This window comes from Zeugodacus cucurbitae, chromosome 3 (genome assembly GCF_028554725.1).
Source record: "Zeugodacus cucurbitae isolate PBARC_wt_2022May chromosome 3, idZeuCucr1.2, whole genome shotgun sequence".
Classification (NCBI taxonomy): domain Eukaryota; kingdom Metazoa; phylum Arthropoda; class Insecta; order Diptera; family Tephritidae; genus Zeugodacus; species Zeugodacus cucurbitae.
The window spans coordinates 53997801-54017336 of record NC_071668.1 but is presented as its reverse complement, the minus strand read 5'-3'; the positions used below and the strand labels follow the sequence as shown (position 1 = coordinate 54017336).

Sequence of the window (19536 nt, the reverse complement as noted above, 5' to 3'; positions counted from 1 at the left end):
CAGGAACTCATGATATCATAAAAAATGGAATTTTTATCTATATAAGATCTGTTAGTGATGTACGTTTGTTTGCACCAGGGACCGTAATCATTATATTTTTTTACAATTTCACTATAGATTATTTTGATTACTGACTTTTAGGTTAAAACAGGCTTCATAGGCTTCGCAAAGTTTCAAATTTGTTGATAAAGCAAATTTTTTACTTCTAACTTTAATAAATTCACCGCAAATAAAACAGAATGAATGAACATATTTTTTACACTGACTTGATGCCATTTTTTAACTCAGTAATACACTAATATTGTTGTTACAGCTATAATAAACAGATTAACATTCACTACTGTGCCTCTTACAAATAATAATACTGTTTACTTTCGGATTAATAAAGTGCTGCCATCTTTGATTTATGAAATAAATTAATATCTATATATATCGATGTAGATCAGCCCAAAGCAAACTTAAAGAACTAAAGATTAATATTTAAGTGTTTTCAATGTCTAGAATCAGAATTCAAGCATGAGAACAGAAACCCCAAAAAAATATTTTTTTTTTTTGTTGACCGGTGTAATCATTATAAATGATTTTTTTTTTTTGCTCAAAATAAAACTCACTTACAGGTTTATTATTAAGTTTGTTGATACCATTTTTCATGTCCTTTTATAACATATCTGACTATTTGGATGCCAAAAAATTTTATTAGATTTTCGTTGAAATTGGTCCAGTAGTTCCTGAGATATAGTCCACTTAGTCTACAAGAACTCTCTTTTGAGTAACTTCCATATTTTGAACCTGTTAGAGATTAATTAATCATTAACGAAGGAGAAAAACATTAAAATCTGAATTTTAAAAATCATGGTGGAAAAGGATAGATCGTCCAAAAAGGATTACAATGACGTTATTCTTTTGTTTGTGTGACGATTCTAATTGATTTCCGTTGATTACTCGATAATATTTACAATATAATTTCGAAACAAATGCATTTAAAATTACATATCATGAAGCTAACTGTTTTGTCACTACACTGAAATTGGTCAGGGAAGCATTTTTCTTCATTATACTAGCAATTGAAAACTCTAAACTGACCTAACAAAACTTAAGCCGAGTTAAAAGTATATAATTTGAAATTATCTGACAAACGTTTTTAAAACGTTGCAGAGTTAGGTGATGCAAAGCAGATGGGTCATGCTATGGTTCACCAAGAGATGTACTCGAATAATTAAACCGAGGGAAATGGTCTTCATCAGATTCCGACCGCTTAATCGGTCTTGTCAGCGATAGTATCGACAGTATTTTCACAAGCAACATCATTCGCCATAGACAGGAACAGGCAGTAATCACCAGGCCCGGACTATACGATGGTTTCAAAAGAAAGTCAAATACATGCTCCCGGAGATTCTATCGAGTCAATAGCGTGTGGTCTGATGGAACATAATTTATCCCCTATTGATCAATAGCTTTCTTTAGACGGTCCTATTGTTCGCAGTACAGATTCGAATTTTGTTAGCTCAAAGTAAATTATTCGCTGCCAAATCCACCAAACATATAGCAAAATCTTCCCGACCGCCAATGCTTTATGCTTTTTATCAATAGTAACCAACCCCTTAAGAATATTATCGAGTTTGTTGCGATTCCGCAGCGATTCGATGGAAATGCGGTCTATTAAGTTTTGCGTAAATCGTGTGAGAACCATACTTCGATCAATCAAAATTGCACTTATGCAACGCGAGATACAAATTACTAAGTCGCATCGGCCGATTCTTTGCCAACTTACCGTTTAATCGCCATATGGAACAAAAATATATATTGTAAATCATATTATGGTAAGAGATATTGATATAAGTAAGTATTCTTATGAAACATGCACGGTCTATTATAGATCAGATTTACTACTGCGATTTTATGAATTTCGAAAATTTAATTTTTTAGTGAGAAAGATAGGTCTTTTAAACAAAATATTGGTACCAAACTTTGCCGAGATTGAGCAAGCACCTTAAATAAAACAATCCATTCACTTATGAGGCACCCATACTCTTGTGAAAGTAATTGTCTATGGGGTATAAAAATATAAACTGAACCGTCAAAAAACCGTTTTTTCCACCATTGACCTTTTATGGACTCGCCGCTGGGCTGTTGTAGCGGTGCGGTTGCAGTTACGCTCTCACATGTTTGCTGTTGTTTTAGATGCCGGCTGTTGCTTTCAACATTTTGCCTTCACTGCCGCTAAGCGCCTTTGATCTTTTACCACGAAAGCCGCAATATTGACAGTTTGAAAGCAAATAAAATATGCTTTCCGATTGATACGCAAGCAGAATTGGTGCAGAGTAAGACAACCGAACTTTATTGCTGCCACTGACACTGCTTGATTGTATTTACTGCTTTGTTGATCTGATTGCCGTTTTGTTATTGCGTACGTTTGTTTCCATTCAATTGCGTTATTGCCACAACAATTCTGTCCAATAAATCTTTTAGTTGTCTTGCGCGATTGAGCATTTCTACGTTTACCTCATTTTGTTATCGCCCCTTCAGCGTAACCCTTTAATCTTTCCAAATTTTGTGCGCGGCGAAAATGTTTTCGACCCAGTTGTTGGTGTAAAAGGGTTAATGCATTTGGTGATGACACACAACTGTGGTCGCAAAAGGAATTGTAGTGGTGGCCAATGTTGCACAGACCAAAAAGGCCTCCTCGTCAAGCAGTAGTCTTTGTGGTAGATTTATTGTCGAAGCAATTTGTGTTATTTCCAAATCGTCTCTGCTCTTCTTAAATTATTCTTTTATTTAATGTGTGTACGAATTTTCGTTTGAACGATCAAAGGCTGTTTGTAAGTAACTAGCAACAGCGACACTATGATTTAGTTCCGCACATTGTACGAATAGCACACGAAGTTGCAATTGTCGCACATTTTTGGACTGTAGGTAAACTCTGGGATTTACCGAAAAGTTTCGTTTCTTGCCAATTCGCCGATTTATAGAGAAGTTTTAATCTCAATAAGTCTAAGTGTTTCCACCTCAAAATTGTTAGCCTCACATCATGTATGATTATAGGATAATGTCCGGTTAGAATTCCTACAATTGCAATATGAAATGATCAATCTCACCCAGAATTTGTAGCTGTGGAAGCTCTAGAATACAGAGGAGAACGAATCGTTCCTCGAGACATGGTAACAAATTCATGTGATTGAAATAGCAAGAGTTTAAATGCTGTCTGTTTGACTTACATGGTTTAAGAAACCACTGACAATCGCTACAGAAAAGGGTCTGCTTTGTGTTGGAAAGAATAAGATGATAGGTAATGAATTCAATGTTTCGAAAGAGCGACAATTTGTGAACCGAAGAAATTGTTCCAATCTCATGCAATCATATGGCGTCTGTAGAAGTAGGATAACGACATACATCGTAGTGTATAAGTGAGTGATGCCCATCGAGTTAACGACTGTGGTTCTTTTGTGCGCTTTCACAAATAATTAATTTTTTTGGACTGATTATAAGTTAACTTGAATATGTTGTCAAAGCTTGAATACCTCATACTACAACTATAAACAAATTCGATTCAAAAAATTGATGAAATATGCTGGAAAAATTGTATATATATAAATTAATCTTTTCTAGAACATTGTAAATGAGATATTAACAATTTATGAATCGATGATTTAACTTGGTTAATGATAACCAAGGACAAGGAAAGTTGGACTATTATGTAGTACTCATCGAAACTTGATCGAGATCGAGTCCTGACAGGATCTTTCGCTAGTAATTCAATATTCTCTCTTCTTCAAAATTTTATTTAAGGATCGCCTTTACTAGCCTCCTTTAATATTCATATAAAATATATTCGCATAACACTTCAAAACACTCACACGGCCATATACTTCGTTGGGAATATTTCATGGAATTTCTTAAAAATCAGATGGGTAAAAGTAAAATAGTTCCAAGTTTATTGTATTACCATTTAAATTGCGAACAATTTTTAATTTGATCACGTCCTGGACGACGCTGTCGATGGGTATGTACATCAGCAACGCCCAGCTATCATTAAAAGTTTATATTCAGTTAGCCGAAATCATATGGCAACACCAAAGTAATAACCACTTGCCTGTCAATGATTATAGTGCAAGCGTAATAACAACGACAGCAGTGGCACCGGCGGCAACGGCAACGGCGACGGTCATTACAGTCAGGCCAGCGGACAGATAAGCTCCGCACCCAGAGCGCGCTGGTAGTTAAGGCACTGCACTTATCCTATCGTGACATACGATCGCTTGACGTCGCTATGGTTATACAATGCATGTGTATAGTTGTGTGTGTGCTTGTTTATTGCTGTTTGCTGTATAACGCCAAAAGGTGGATGTGCAACGCCCAAGGTGACCAAGCAGAGCAGTGCGCTTATTTGCCATGTGTCTCGCGCGGACATAAACACTAATTCAATCCGTTCGCCCGACGAGCCCCATCGCACAGGCAGCGAACAATTTCATTTGACTTTGATGCCCGTTACTCATCGTCAACGACAGTGGCGGCAGCCGCAGGAGCACAAACGACCGGAGAGCACCACCAACAAACAACTATGTCGACGCCATCGCCCATCAACCTGGTGGTGGCATACGTGGCAGCTATCAACCGCCATCAACATGTGGAACATCATCATTTTGCGCGGTGTGTTTTTAACATTAACACCCGCCAACCACTCAGTTAACAGCCGCCAGAATGTCAGTTAAATACCCCGGCTCCAACAGGCCGCACACATACATACATGCATATGTGTGTATAAAAATGTTAGCAAACACGTATGTGCAAGAAAAGTTTTGCGGTCGTAACCACCTTCTCACGTAGCGCTCATTGGGTGCCGCCGCAAATTTGCGATTTCGTGCTGAGTGGGCTGAACGTTCGCCAACGCCACCGCTCCGCTGTTGACGAAGATGTTGTTGATGATCTTGGCTGCCAGGCAAACGTATAGCCAAATGGAGAACGTGTAGCGCGTCCAATTCGGATTTGCCTTGTTGGAGGCATTCCATGTGCTCCGCTATCTTATCCGCAAACATAATCAACTTAATAACAGTTCACGGCCTGCACATAAACACTAAACGTGCGCCAATCTGCGAGGCATAAAATGCACACAGGCGTTCAAACATGCATGTTGGCGGTAAGTACACATCCGCAGAGAGTTTGCCTTTCGAAGTTCACCATAATACAAGGGTCGTCCGATAAGTAGCCATCGTACAATAGAAAAACGAATATAGAAGTCATCTAGAGATTACTAGAGATGGGACAGCAGTAAGTAACAAAATTCGACGAATTTGTCCACGGCATCGGCGGAGGTGTTAACCAGATCGTTGTCATAGTGGAAGGTCTTCACCAAATTAGACCACTTTCTCGGCAACTCATGGTCGAATCAGTACAGCCCGTAGACCCTATTCCAGATAGATAATCTAGATCACGCCTTGAGAATTCTCATCCCCTTATCGTTCGATAGTTAGTTCGCTGAATCAAGTCAACTCAACAAAAGCCGACTACTTGAATGTTTTATGAGATAGTCACTATCTCTTGCGACAGTTGTGCCTTCGGCCGTTCAGTCTGAGTACTTATTGGTCCACCCTCATATGTAAGTGGTTTGTATGCTACAACGCCCTACTGTATCAACCAGTCGCTTTGGTGTGTGCATAAACGATTTTTAAGTTGCAATAATTGTTAGTTTAATGGGCGCTGAAATGGATTTGCTAATTAGAGGGCGAAATTCAGCGAAGTCAACTGTAATTATAGTTGCCATTCTAGGAAGTGTGCAAATTTTATATTAAACCAATGTGTATGTGCTTGGGTATAAAAGTAAGTCAGTAGTCTTCTAGATATTTTAGGCTTACCAATGTGCCATGATTTGAGAACCGACTACTTAGAAATCAGTTTGAAGTATAATAATTACTTATGTTGCCGAACCCTGCATCTAGACGCTAAGGTCGCCGAGTTGATTGGTGGTTATAAAAGATATTATAGGTATGATTCTAATATTTAACTAAGTTAATGGAGCTTATTAAACAAATAAACGAGACATCCTGTGAAACTAATTGAGGCAGCATTAAGTGAAAGGCAGCATAAATAGGTAAATTGTTGTTTGGCATAAAATACAGAGACGTTTACACTAAGACTATTAACTGTCTATGTTATTTTTAACAAACTGTTCTAGCCGGTAATCTATATTGGTTGTTTTTGATGTGGATAGATGTTGCTTGAGCTCAACGGGCCAGCCGCTCAACAATCTGCGAAATTTTTCACTCCCTGCAGCAATTTTCCTTATTCTAGATGATATGTTATAGTGGAAATGAGGTAAATATAAAAGTAAAGTGTAAATATTAGTTATTTAAAAAAGTGATCTTCCGATGCACAAATTAAAAAAAAATAGCTTTTACATGGGTCATGACGACGTCGGTGCACCATACTCAGATATCCCGAAAACAGCTTCCAAGGAAGATAACCTGATAAAAGGCAACGAGATGTCACAAAAACAGCTTTCACGTAGTATAGCGAAAAGCAACCATGAGATCTTGCAAAATTTGACACTGTTAAGCGCAATTCAAAAGAATCTATGTCGTTTCCATGGAACATGCATTCACTGGTACACCAGAATCCAAGGAACATTCGAAACAGTTAATTTCATTTCGAGAACCTGTCGGGTCTCTCAAGATCTCCATTAACCACTTGGAACAAACATTGACAGGAATGCTTCCAAATTATTAGATCGATTCGATTTAGCTAACATCTTCGCCGTCTCCACGACTAACTGGAATAATGAACTACTACCCCATTTACGGTATTCCCCACATATATATAGTCAGATGAGTTAACGAATAAATAGAACAAAAGGTGGAGTGGAACTATGCCCTAAAAATACATTTACTCCTTAGATTCGGAAAAACTAGACAATCGGTTGATAATCAGCAAAAAGAGGAAATCGAAGATGTGTAGAAATAAAGTTTGTTTATCATCAGTTAACTTTTTTTCATATTTAATATTTTCTGTGCATAAATTCTTATATTTCCACTGTAATTTCATGATTCCGAATTCTCACGTTATTTATAAGTATATACTTTACCTGGTACTTATATTCGGACAAGAGGATCGAACACTTTAAATTCCATAAACACAATCCGATTTCACTTTCCAGTACACTACAGTCATCACGCGTCTAGGGACTCAATTACAATTACAAACCAGGGACAATTTCCAAGGCTCGCTAAATGCATATATTAGGTTGGCAAATATCTCCCTTCCGCCTTTTTGTCTTTTCACCAAAACCATTCTAAACCATTTAAAACCATTTACAGAAGGCTGGATATATAAAAAAGCTTGATATTTGGGTGCCGCATGATTTGACACAAAAAACCTTCTGGACCGAATCAACGCCTGCGATATGCTGCTGAAACGGAACGAACTCGACCCATTTTTGAAGCGGATGGTGACTGGCGACGAAAAATTGATCACATACGACAATATTAAGCGAAAACGGTCGTGGTTGAAGGCCGGTGTATCGTCCCAAACAGTGGCCAAGCCGGGATTGACGGCAGGAAGATTTTGATGTATGTTTGGTGGGATTGGAAGGGAATCATCCACTATGTGCTGCTCCCATATGGCCAGACGCTTAATTCTACCATTTACTGCGAACAACTGGACCGCTTGAAGCAGGCGATCAACCAGAAGCGTCCAGAATTGGCCAACAGGAAGGTTGTAGTGTTCCACCAGGACAACGCCAGACCACACACTTCGTTGATGACTACGGGAGCTCGGATGGAAGGTTTTATCGCACCCACCATATAGCCCGGACATAGCGATCCATGGCGAACGCCGTTTGTGGCGTAAAATTGAACTTAAAAGAGGCTTGTGAAAAGTGGCTGTCCGAGTTATTCGTAAATAAGGGGGCTTCTACTAGATGTAAACTTATGATCGAACGAAACGGTGCATATTTGAACTTAATCCGATCACTGCAACACTTTTTATAAAGCATTGAATAAGAAGCAAAAAAGCGGAAGGGAGACCTTATATTACATAAATTAGTTATATTACTCATATAAAAATAATATTTTTGGTTAAACATTGGTGGGGTCAAATGAAAATCGAAACCAATACAAACAAGCATACATTTAGCGCGACTATTTTCAGCAATAGTGTCAGGCGGTATAACGGGCGAAAGTCTCGAGAAGTTATTGAGGGTTGTGTGGCTGACAATATCTGTGAATATTTATGCGAATATATACATATATATGAACACTCATATGCCGAAGTATGTGTGCGTTGCCAGAATAGCAGCTGCGACAAAACCACCATTATGGATAGGCCATGGCTACCAAAGTGCACTGCATGTTTATATATATTGCAAAAATACAGTAATAAATAAAAAGGCAACAACAATTACCACAAATGACACACACACACGTACATACACAACGCAGCAGAACTTCGAATGAGCATACAAACAAACGAATAAGCGAACGAATGAATGAAATCTGCAATTTTAGTAGTTAATTTAATTTATTGCAACATTTTTATGGGTGACTTTATTGCATAATAAAACATAATTTACAGTGCCATTGAGAGACGATGATACCAACAACAGCCAGCACAAAAAACGCAATACCCTGTCAACCAAACCAACAGAGTGGCAGTGGCAGCAGCAGCAGCAGCAGCGAACTCCATGCGACTTGCGGCCCATTGCCAATAGCGTTGGTTGCAGCTGCTAGCCGTTGTTGTTATTGCTGTTGTTGGCGTAGTAGCACCGTTTGTCACATTTGCCTAGTAGAGAAATTATTGTTGTAGTTATATTGTATGTATGTATGTAAGTGTGTGTGTTGTTTCCATTGCTACTTATTTGTTTAAGCGATTAAATGCGTCGCTGCTACCACCATATAACGCGATAGGCCTTCGTCCTGTGCCTTCCTCGGTCACCCCGCCAATCTATGTATGTTCGCTATGCTACGCAATAATTCACATAAAAAATATAATAAATGGCCAGTTAAATTTATACCTTTATGCGCACACATACCCATATACATATATGTACATATATGTATGTGTATATGTATATGTTAATGCGTGCATGCGTCGTACATGTGCATACGAATTTATTTATAGCTGTCTACTTAAATAGTACAACTGCAATATGTAAAATAGTGCGCAAGTAGATTTATTTGCCCACATAAAGATGGGGATAAATTATTGCCACCGCTGTAGGTAAATCTGCAGAGCAATTGCTGGGAGTGTTTTTGGAGCTTTGCAATATAGTATTTATATGTGTTTATGTGGTACTACTGACCAAATATGAACTGTTTCATATATGTATATATGAATATTATATAGAACATGTTTACCAAAATAGCAGAATACTTTTGCCGTCAATGTTGAGAATTTGTCTAACATATTTCCAGAAGAAGCATCCCGAAACATATAGTTTTCCTCCACCGTATTTAACTCTGTTTATTTCAGGTCACGGAAATTTTATATCCCCTGGACCAAGCCAACTAAGTCAGTTTTGTCGCTCCAGATCAGATGTATATCTCGTTTACTGACCGATTGCCTAATTCTTAATTTCGTTTTCTTCGACAGTTCCTAACGAGTCCCTGTTAAGAATATAACATAAAAATATCAAGAAGTTGCTTAAATATATTTTTTTCCTCATAGTTTCTTGATGAAACTTAGGACCTCATTAAACATATAACTAGATTTTCTTAACGTTATGATTTTAATTTCTGGCCAAGAATAACTGCTGTTCTGTGCACTTGCTTCGATTTGCCTCCTCCAAATGTTGGGTAGGCGCCCGTGTTCGGCTTTCAATTTAGTTCTACTAATGTAGTTGTTTAGTTTCGGTCCAGAGGTTAACATTACTAATAACGTTGGGCCAGAATATCCCCATAACCTTTCGACGACATCGCTTTAGAAAGAATTGCAGTGTTTGTAAAACATTGGCTGCAATATTCCAATTCTTGCAGCGATATAAGACAACAGATTACACTGAACCGAATATTTTTTACTGCATTCGTATGGATTTATGTTTCGATTTCCAAACTTTATCCAACATGCTGAAGACAGCGCGGCCTTTGGATATCCGATCAAGTATACCAGCTGCTGATTTACCACCGAGGCGATCTGTAGGATTGGCGTTGCGGATGTATTGATGCACATACGTCTTTTCTTTCCCATATTGATTGTATGTACCGTTTGTGAGACTATGAAACAGAATTGTAAAGTACCTAACTTGAACTTTAAATGGTAGAAAACTATTTTCGAAGAAGATGATCCCTCATTAGTAGTTTTTAGTAAGTTATTCTCATATATTTTAAGCCAGGCTGGGCGCTTTCAACGAGTTTTCGGTAAAATTTGCTATCTATACAAAAAAAAATTTTTAATAAAGAACGATGAGCATAATTTCTTGGCCGATTTGTGATAGTAGTTATGCATCATTACAAAACTGAGTCCAATCGACCTCCGCCAAATTATTGTCGCCCATAAAAGTCGTCCAACGAGTCGAAAACAAAATTGTTGATCGGAAAAGTTGTATTTCTTTGGATTCACATGGAATTTTTTTAACAACTATTTCGAGCATGGTAAGATAATCAATAAATAATTTTACTGTCCCTTTTGCATTGGTTGAGATCAATGTTAGAGCCAACATTAAGCATATAACACTTTTCAAACCATTTTTCTCAGCTAAAAAAAAGTCAGTAGACTCAAGCAGCCTTTTTCATCAGAAATAGATGATTACCAATTTTCAACAACAACCTTATATGTCTTATTAATTTTCTACAATATACATTTGTACTCATAAGCTATTAGTGCGCTTAGCACCCGATACTTAGCTTCCAATTTGGTATAATTTTGTCGAAAATTGTAGCGTGAATAATATTTAAACGCAAATTATCAATAAAAAGTTAAACTAAATTACAAAATAAATAAACGCAAAACACGCGAACGAGGCAAAAACTAATTTAGATTGCGCATTATGCCTTTCAAAATATTATATGTACACAATATATGGACTTAAATGTGCGTATGTGTGTGTCTGTAAATGTGTGCATGTCGAAATCAGCAGAAAGGCATCAATCATTTGTCAAATAAGACGTTGTGATTGATATGCGGCCTAATGGTGGCTAATTTTTAAGTTTCTTGCGCACTTGCCTACAAACATACGCACTTACATATGTACATTCATACATACTGACACGCTTTGCTGGCAGCGACTAGTAGATGAATGAGCAAATAAAGATGAAGTGAGTGAAGAAAAGTACGATATATGAGCCTGGCAAACGCAACTTAACGTAGAGACGATGTGACGGGAGAAGTGAAAAAGTAATATAACTATATATGTATTTATTTATATGAGTGTTGTTGTTTTTGTTTGCTTGTAGTTTTTCAAACTGTGCTAAGTGGCGGCTTAGCACAGCTTAACATGTCAGTATGCCGCCTGAATTATGGACAAAACTAATGTCTATTAAGCGGCAAAATATTATAAAAATAGTCAGCGCAACAACAAATACTTTAACTGTATATAGTGCCAATAACAACAATAATTTACTTTTATATATTTACACATGGTGTGATGCATTTTATAAGCGTATGTACCATTTTTTACAACATGTGATTAGCAAACGAAATGACTGATGGACATTGTGTCAAGAGGCCGAGTGTTTGATTTCGCCATTTGTTAGTAACCGTTTGACAAGCCACATACCATATGATTGACGGACGTCCGAGCAAACGTACAAGCACATAAAAATCATTCAAAGATACATAACTACATGCATATATATTTAATACATATCAACGAATGAGTTATGTGAACGCGTGGTTGGGAGATGTAACAACTGTTTGCCAGATCAAGAGAACAATTTATGGAAACATGTTTCGCATTGCTTAAAGCTGGAGTATTATTTGTCAACGGTAATGGTCTAGTATAAGCAAAGGTTTGCTCAAAACATACTGAAAGTGCCAAATTTATATTAAAGGCAATTATCATAAATACTTAAATAGTTTTTACACGCTGTACTGCCTGGTATAGAATTTAGATGAGTACTATTCAGCATGGTGGCCTCTTGGTCAACAACAAGCACCCGTGCAGTGGCGAGGTCCTTTTGGCCCGGTGTGGAGCGAAAAGGTACTTTGAACAGCTTTCTCTTGGCAAGATCCATCTCAGCGCGATCATTAGTGTACCTACTGGACATTGTCCAAAGGGCACCCATGCGTTGAGACTTGGGATGGTGGCAGATGCAAGTTGCCAAAGCTATATGGATGAAGGCGCGGTGGAATCATCTAAGCATTTCCTCCTCCACTGTCAAGCTTTTGCCAGACTGAGGTTGAAACACCTCGGAAGGCCTATTTTTGACTATCCTAGCGAATTGGCTAGAATCGACATTAACCGTATACAAAAATAGTAACAGATTCCAAGCATTTTGCTGAATCTTAAGGGTCTTTGATCCATCGGGAGTTTACTGGTTTCACAACGGACATCGCTGTAAACTATCTAAATGAGATCTTTTGTATTTGCAGAGATCTGCCTACAAACCTGAACTAACCTAACCATTCAGCAAAACAGGGATTGACCACAGTATCTGTTCTACATCGGTATCAATAATAAGCTTTGAACTGTGTTTCTATTGCTAAATAAATTCTTGAAATATAGCGTAGACATTCGAAACCTTTAAATGTTTCCTCTATTTACCAGATAAGATTAATAAACTCTTAAAAGCATCTGTTATTAATATGTGTCTATATTAGGATGTCAACTCTTTTCGTTCAGTTTTCCATAGTTTCTTCGGAATAAACGATGGGGGAACTCGTTAATGGATCGAGGTATGCTGGCAGACAACTTGCTTTTTTCACCACGGGTATGTTTGCAGAAGTTCAGACGCTAAACCCAATTTTCAACGGGTTGTAAGCATAAATCAGCCGACACTACTGCAATTTTATGTTCGATATTCGTACGAAGTTCATCAATCGTCGCTGGCTTCTTAGCATAGACCATAGACTTGATGTAGCTTCACAGGAAATAATCTAACGGCGTCAAATCGCACGACCGAAATTCGGGACAAAAACATTCGGTTATCATTGAGCTGTAGCGATGCTCATACACAGTAACGTGCCGGTCTTGATCATCACGGAAGAAGTACGGCCCAATGACGCCGCCGACCCATAAACCGCACAAAACTCTAATTTTTTCGGAATGCAATGGTGACTCATGGAGTGCGTGTGGATTGCTGCCTGACCAATAACGCATATTCTGCCTCATCATAAATTGGTCGTGGAGACCAATGACCACTGACTCCGGATTCCGGTAGCAAATTTTAAAAATTTCGACTCGTTGTTGGTTCATATAGTGTCCGACCGATACCAAAATTTTGGCCGATGCCGATTAATTGGCCAGTTTGCAAAGAATCGGCCGATGCCGATGCCGATTCTTTCATCAACAACATTATTTAGTAAATTAGTATAGTAAAAAAAAAAACAAAGACAAATAACATCACAAAATAGGTAAACAACTTAATTCATATTCATGAAGTTGTGTAGTGATTTAATACATTTTCAAAATTAATTAAAAAAATATCCTATGAAAGGTAAGGTCGTATCTTGAATAGTTTTTGAATGGCAGCGTTGTAAAGAGCAATCTCTCACATGTATAAGCCGCTATAGTCGAAACTTTAAATGCGGTTTTATCGAAACGACTTTTCACAAAATTACTGACATCTTAACTCAACGAGATATTGACCGATCAACTTCAAATTTAAACTGAATGTTCTTGAATATATTTACTATAGAATGACCTACGATCTTTTTGATTTGTTGAAAATTGTCAATTTGGCATTTAAAAAACGACCATTTTCCCTAAAAATCGAAATTTTTTTCAGAACTACGCCATTTTGTTAATGTTTGATATCTTTCAATAATCGTAGGTCAAATTTTTTTTAAATTTTTGTGTTTCAGTTACTCATTCGGCCGGAATCATGTCAGCAGTTGGGTAACTTTTTTTTTGGCACCTCCCAAGACAACCCATAACTCCTTTATTTTTCAAAATTTTTGTAAAATAAAAATCTTAAAATATAGTTGAAAGTACACCCTATTACGTCCATTCGACCGAGTACTTTCTTTAAAAAAATTCACTAAAATCGCCTAATTTTTCATTTCAATAGAAACTTCGGAAGCTTGGGAGGTTATTTTCCATGCACCTTATTATAGTCCAGGCCAGCACCAAGTGATTATTACGTGCCCTGTCCATGGCAAACTTTTAAAAATAAATTAACCTAGTTACGAATGCTTCTATAATAGTGACTTTATGACATTATCTTCAAAATCACAACAACTTTAAACAAAACTGTACATATTTGACATAAATCGAATGTTTTTAGCAGTGCTAAATAAACCTTTCATTAATGCAAAATTGTTGAATTTCTTTATATTAGACTTAAATTATCACCTTGATGAATTGTAAGTTTAGTCAAATGTGATTCAATGTATTTTATATGGTAAGCAGAAGAATTCAAATTTTATGCTCTAAAGAAATCAAAAGAGAAACAAAAGAAAGTATTTTAGTATAATCCGAAAGAAGTAGAAAGAATCGGCCAAATATGGCCGATGCCGATACCGATGCCGATGCTTAATTTTGTGGCCGATACTGACCGATGCCGATACCAAGGCCGATTAATCGGTCGGTCTCTAGTTCATCACAAGTGAGGTCTTCCTTTAACTGAACTCAGCTATAAATAAGTGCAAATTTTTTTGAACTCAAATTATATTAATTTTTTTTTGAAAATACAGATAACTCTTTTCACATTTTTAAATTCTCTCTCGATTAAATATTATTTTATCGCTCTAATATTGCAAATTTCGACATACTTAACTGTCATGATGCAGAAGCTGAAGAATAATTCATGTCCGCACTAATGTGTTGTGACGCCTTCTCCATCAACCTTCTTTGGGTACAAACACATATATATTTCAATGATGAATTCGCATTTCGCTTGTGCTTCATTCGGTAGCCGCGCATGCGCACTAAGCGCCAACCCGCATATTGCGTCTCCAACCAAATGTTTCAGCGCTCTCCTTTTATGCCGCGCTATATGCATACATACAAGTTTAGCCACTTTAATTAATAATGTAATATTTTACCGCCACTTGACAGTCTAATTTGTGATTCGTTTTATAGTCCGACAACGCTCAAATCAACGATAAATTATTTGCTTTGGAGATTTTGTTGTTGCTTGGTCGTATGTATGTCATAACTTTTGTTGTTTATATGTCTGTCTGTCTGAGTTGAAGTAGGTATACATTTATTATTATTATTATTATTTTTAATTCTGCTCAGTCTCATTTTGCTTTGTAATTTATTTGTTCAAATTAAATTTGCATTAATTTGTTAGCTGAGTGGTTGAATGGAGTACCTGTTGCGAGTCAAACAAGCAGCACAATCCGGCTAAGCTCATCCACATGCGAGATTTCACTGCCCATACTTATGTATTTTGGTGTTGTTTTTGTTGTTAGCAATTCATTTGTGTGCTGTCAGCCATGTGCCGATTTAAAAACTCATAAATTAAGTTAATTCCGTGTGGGTTTCATTAATTTTTCTTATACAAAAGTAAATAATTAATGCTCTCACTAAACTGTATAAGCAATAAGATATCTTTGCTATTGATATACGATTATAAATGAATTGAAATTATCATACTTAGATAATATTTTTAGTAAATAATGTGCATAACGAGAGCTTTCGAACCTCATTGCCAGCTGCCAATTGCAAATTTTTTATTTATAATAATTTCAATGTAATCTCTCAAGCATTAAATGGCTTCAATCAACTCTATTATTATAAAAAAAAGTCATTTGAGATCTTCTCCCATTGTTATGGCTTCAATAAAATAAAATCAAATCGTCGCAAAACTTATTTATAAGCTCATTATGCAAATATTGACTGTGAATATCTAGATGTTAGCATGATTATAAACAACATTGATTTGAATCTGAAAGGCATTCTATGACAAAATATGGTTACACATTTGCATTTGACTAATTTTTAAAATATGCACGCATGCCAAACGAGACCACACAAAATCATTAAGTGACAAAGTTTATTGTATTTGACCGCCTTTAGAAACAGGTTAAGTCGTTCGATTTGGTGTGTGCTTCAGCTACTCTAAATGCTTAATACATTTTTGCTGAAATTAATTAGTGTTCCAAGAAAGCTTTGATAGTGCTTTAAATTCTGTACCAGATTCTTTTATATGGGTACTGGTCAAATCAGTTTTTAGCTGAGGTGATAGAATCTAACTTCTAATTGGCTTACAATTAACATAAGACTATGAGCGGTATATTGACTACCAAGACGAGAAAAATCAAGTGATGAGCTATAATTACGAAATATACGTCAAATCGTAAAACAATATGGAGGACATGTAATGGTGTGGGGATGAACTTTGGAATTCGCATTTGATTGATATTATTAATAAGTTAAACAAAAGTGGGTATTTGAACATTTTGTTTTGTTATAAATGTGTCTCAAATTCAAATATTCTGATTAACTTTTGGTACTTTCCGGAATAATCCAAATCCGGGATTGTGCAAAGTTCGCTACTTTGGAACTATCTGCAAAAAAATTTTATTTTGTTCTTTAAAAAAATATTTTTATGTTACAAAAAATATAGATAAGTACCAAAAGAGACTAAGGACATGGCACTTTAAGGTGCTATACCACTGCGCAGTGGTTCTCTCCATAGGCCAAAAATCAAAAAATCCATCTCACGATTAAACTATAACGACAAATAAAATTAAATTTGCTTTCTTAAACATTTTTACAAAGCCTTAATTTTCATTAATCCGACCACGACCATGAGAAGTAGTTTGGCGCATCGTCGCCATATAAGTGCAATTACTATGCTATGTGAGCTCAAATTTTGGTTGAAAATTTCATAGCGATATCTCAGCGAGAAGTATTTATGACTGCGCCTTCATACCAGCCGAACCACTTTGCAGTGTAACCCATGAACAATTAGGCGATTTTCGTAATTTTTTTTTAAAGAAAGCATCGATCTATATTTAATTTCTTTTTTTTTTTTACAAAAATATTGAAACATTACGGAGTTATGTGCTGTCTTCGAAGGTGCCAAAAAAAAGTTGTCCAACTGCTGACGTGATTTCGTTCGAATGTGTTGCTAAAACAAAATAATTCAAAAAGGTTATTAAAGTTGAAGGTATTTCCTAAAAATTACCTACTATTTTTGAAAAATATCAAAATGGAATAGATCTGAAAAAAAAATTTTTTAATACCCAATTGACAATTTTCAACCAAACAAAAAGATAATGGTGTAGTAAATATATTGAAAAATGCTCAGTTTCAATTTGAAGTTGGTCGGTTAATTTTTCCTACAAATGAAAAAAATTGGTTCTTATTGCTCCTTTATAGCAATCGTCATTCTGCTTGTTCAGTTTTTACAGTTGATGTTGGTTCGTAGGTGAAATATTAGATCAGATTTAGGTTATTATGCTTTCACTTTCATTTAGTTCAACTGAATCTGACAAATACAAACGATTACATAAACTATTTTATGATAACACAGATCGCTTTTCGCTTTCACATTCGTACTAACTGATCGTTTGCGATTTGAATCATGGCATATTTAAAAGCCTCAAAAGACTTCCACTTAAACTTGAATATATAAGTATTTTTGTTTTTAATTTTAAGTTGCTTTATTAGTATAATAGGAAACATAAATGAGAATTTGAGATAAGCGTAAAAAACAAAAGGTTTTACATAAAATCAACAAGTATCAATCCATAACACGGTTAAAATGTTTCTGAGAAATACCAATTTAATGACCATGACCATGATGATCGTGTCCACCGTGATGGAAGGCTACACCATGTTCTTGTTTGATGGAGAAGCCGCTCGAGTGGTGACCATGACCGTGTTCATGACCATGTCCATGTCCATGACCATGATCGCCATGATCCTGGTGATCGTGAGATTCAACCTCAGCGTGACCACCATGGTAGCTAGTGTGTCCGTGATCGGGCACATGATGGTGTGTGGGTTCACGGTGTACCACAGCATGGAAACCACTGTGTTTATCGGCTGTGTAGTGGACAGTTCTCTTGTGACCATCGGCATCAATCAGCTCGTAGTGTCCGGATACTTTATGGCCATCGCGGTGTTCGCTGTGCTCTTTGACATCGCCCGTCTTCTTATCCTTAACGCCATAGTTGAAATGGTACTCAGCGTGCGAATCATGACCATCACCATGATCGTGTCCTTGGCCGTGTCCATGATGTTCATGGTGATCATGATGATGATCGTCGTGTGAGACTAGATGTACAGAAGCGTGGCTGGAAGCGCTGTGATCCTCATGACCATGACCATGTTCTTCATGACCACCATGCCCACCATGTTCATGATGACCATATGGCGAGGCACTAACCACAGTCAGTGCGAAGCAAACTATGAGCGCAGCGAAAACCTAAGCAAAACGGAGCAATTAAATATTTACGAACTTATTGAAGGTAGTGTTTGAACTAAACTTACCTTAAAAGCCATTGTTCCAAACTTAGCTACAAGCTGTGATAGATCTGAGCGAACTGTGCCTAATTCCCAGTTGATCTGCGTTTTTATACCAAAATTGCTTGCCAAGCATTTTCTTTCACTTTATTTTCGATCGATTTCGCACCATTTTCCTATTGCCCAACAAATGCACTTCAGACCGCTGACCGTGTAATTATGCGGTAATTGCAAGTAAGACCACGCCTACCAAACAGCGAACTGGAAAAATGCGCTTAACAAAACGCTGGTTCACATAGCGTTACTCAGTTAGATAGCTTAATTAGTGTATGCTAATGTCTGCATATGGAATTTAGTAGTTGTCTTTAGTACTCTCTTCTAAAATCAGAAAAAACTGAAAATACTATACAACTATATATATCCTGAAATTCTATAAATTCGTTCGGGTCAAACAGTGGGCTGAAGTGAATATTCTCTAATTTAAAATCCATTTAAAATTTTATATACCAATTTGAGTACAGCTCTTCTGTACCTTCTTTATAATGAAATTTAAGGTTTCTAGTGTTTTCCCTAACTGAATTAAAACATTTTTAGTAGTTTTCAACATAACCTTTGTATGGGAGGTAGGCGTGGTTATTATCCGATTTCCTCCAGGACTGTATAAGGTAGTATCTAAAAGTAATGACTCTAGAAAGTTTGGTTGATATAGCTTTAGTAGTTTACGAGATATATCAAAAACCTTAATAGGAGGCGGGGCCACGCCCACGTTCTCGAAAAACTTACATCCAAATATGACCCTTCCTAGTTCGATGCTTTGTGCCAAATTTTGCTTTTATAGCTTTATTTATGACTTAGTTATGGCACTTTATCTGTTTTCGGTTTTCGCCATTTTGTGGGCGTGGCAGTAGAGCGAATACGGCCATCTGCGAAAGCAACTTTCTTATGGGACCGAGGAACATGTGTACCAAGTTTTATTAAGATATACCAATTTTTACTCAAGTTATCGCTTGCACAGACGGACAGACAGACAT

The 19536-nt window shown here is 36.8% G+C and overlaps 1 protein-coding gene across 1 annotated transcript; it reads right to left on the bottom strand.

The window, feature by feature from the left end:
* Window positions 1-17690: 17690 nt before the first annotated feature.
* Window positions 17691-18638, bottom strand: LOC105212547 (histidine-rich glycoprotein). Its single transcript, XM_011184573.3, has 2 exons — window positions 18533-18638; window positions 17691-18467 (listed from the first exon to the last, which is right to left on the bottom strand). Exons 1-2 carry the CDS (start codon window positions 18542-18544, stop codon window positions 17823-17825), a joined length of 657 nt encoding a protein of 218 aa, XP_011182875.3. The 5' UTR covers window positions 18545-18638; the 3' UTR covers window positions 17691-17822.
* Window positions 18639-19536: the final 898 nt, after the last annotated feature.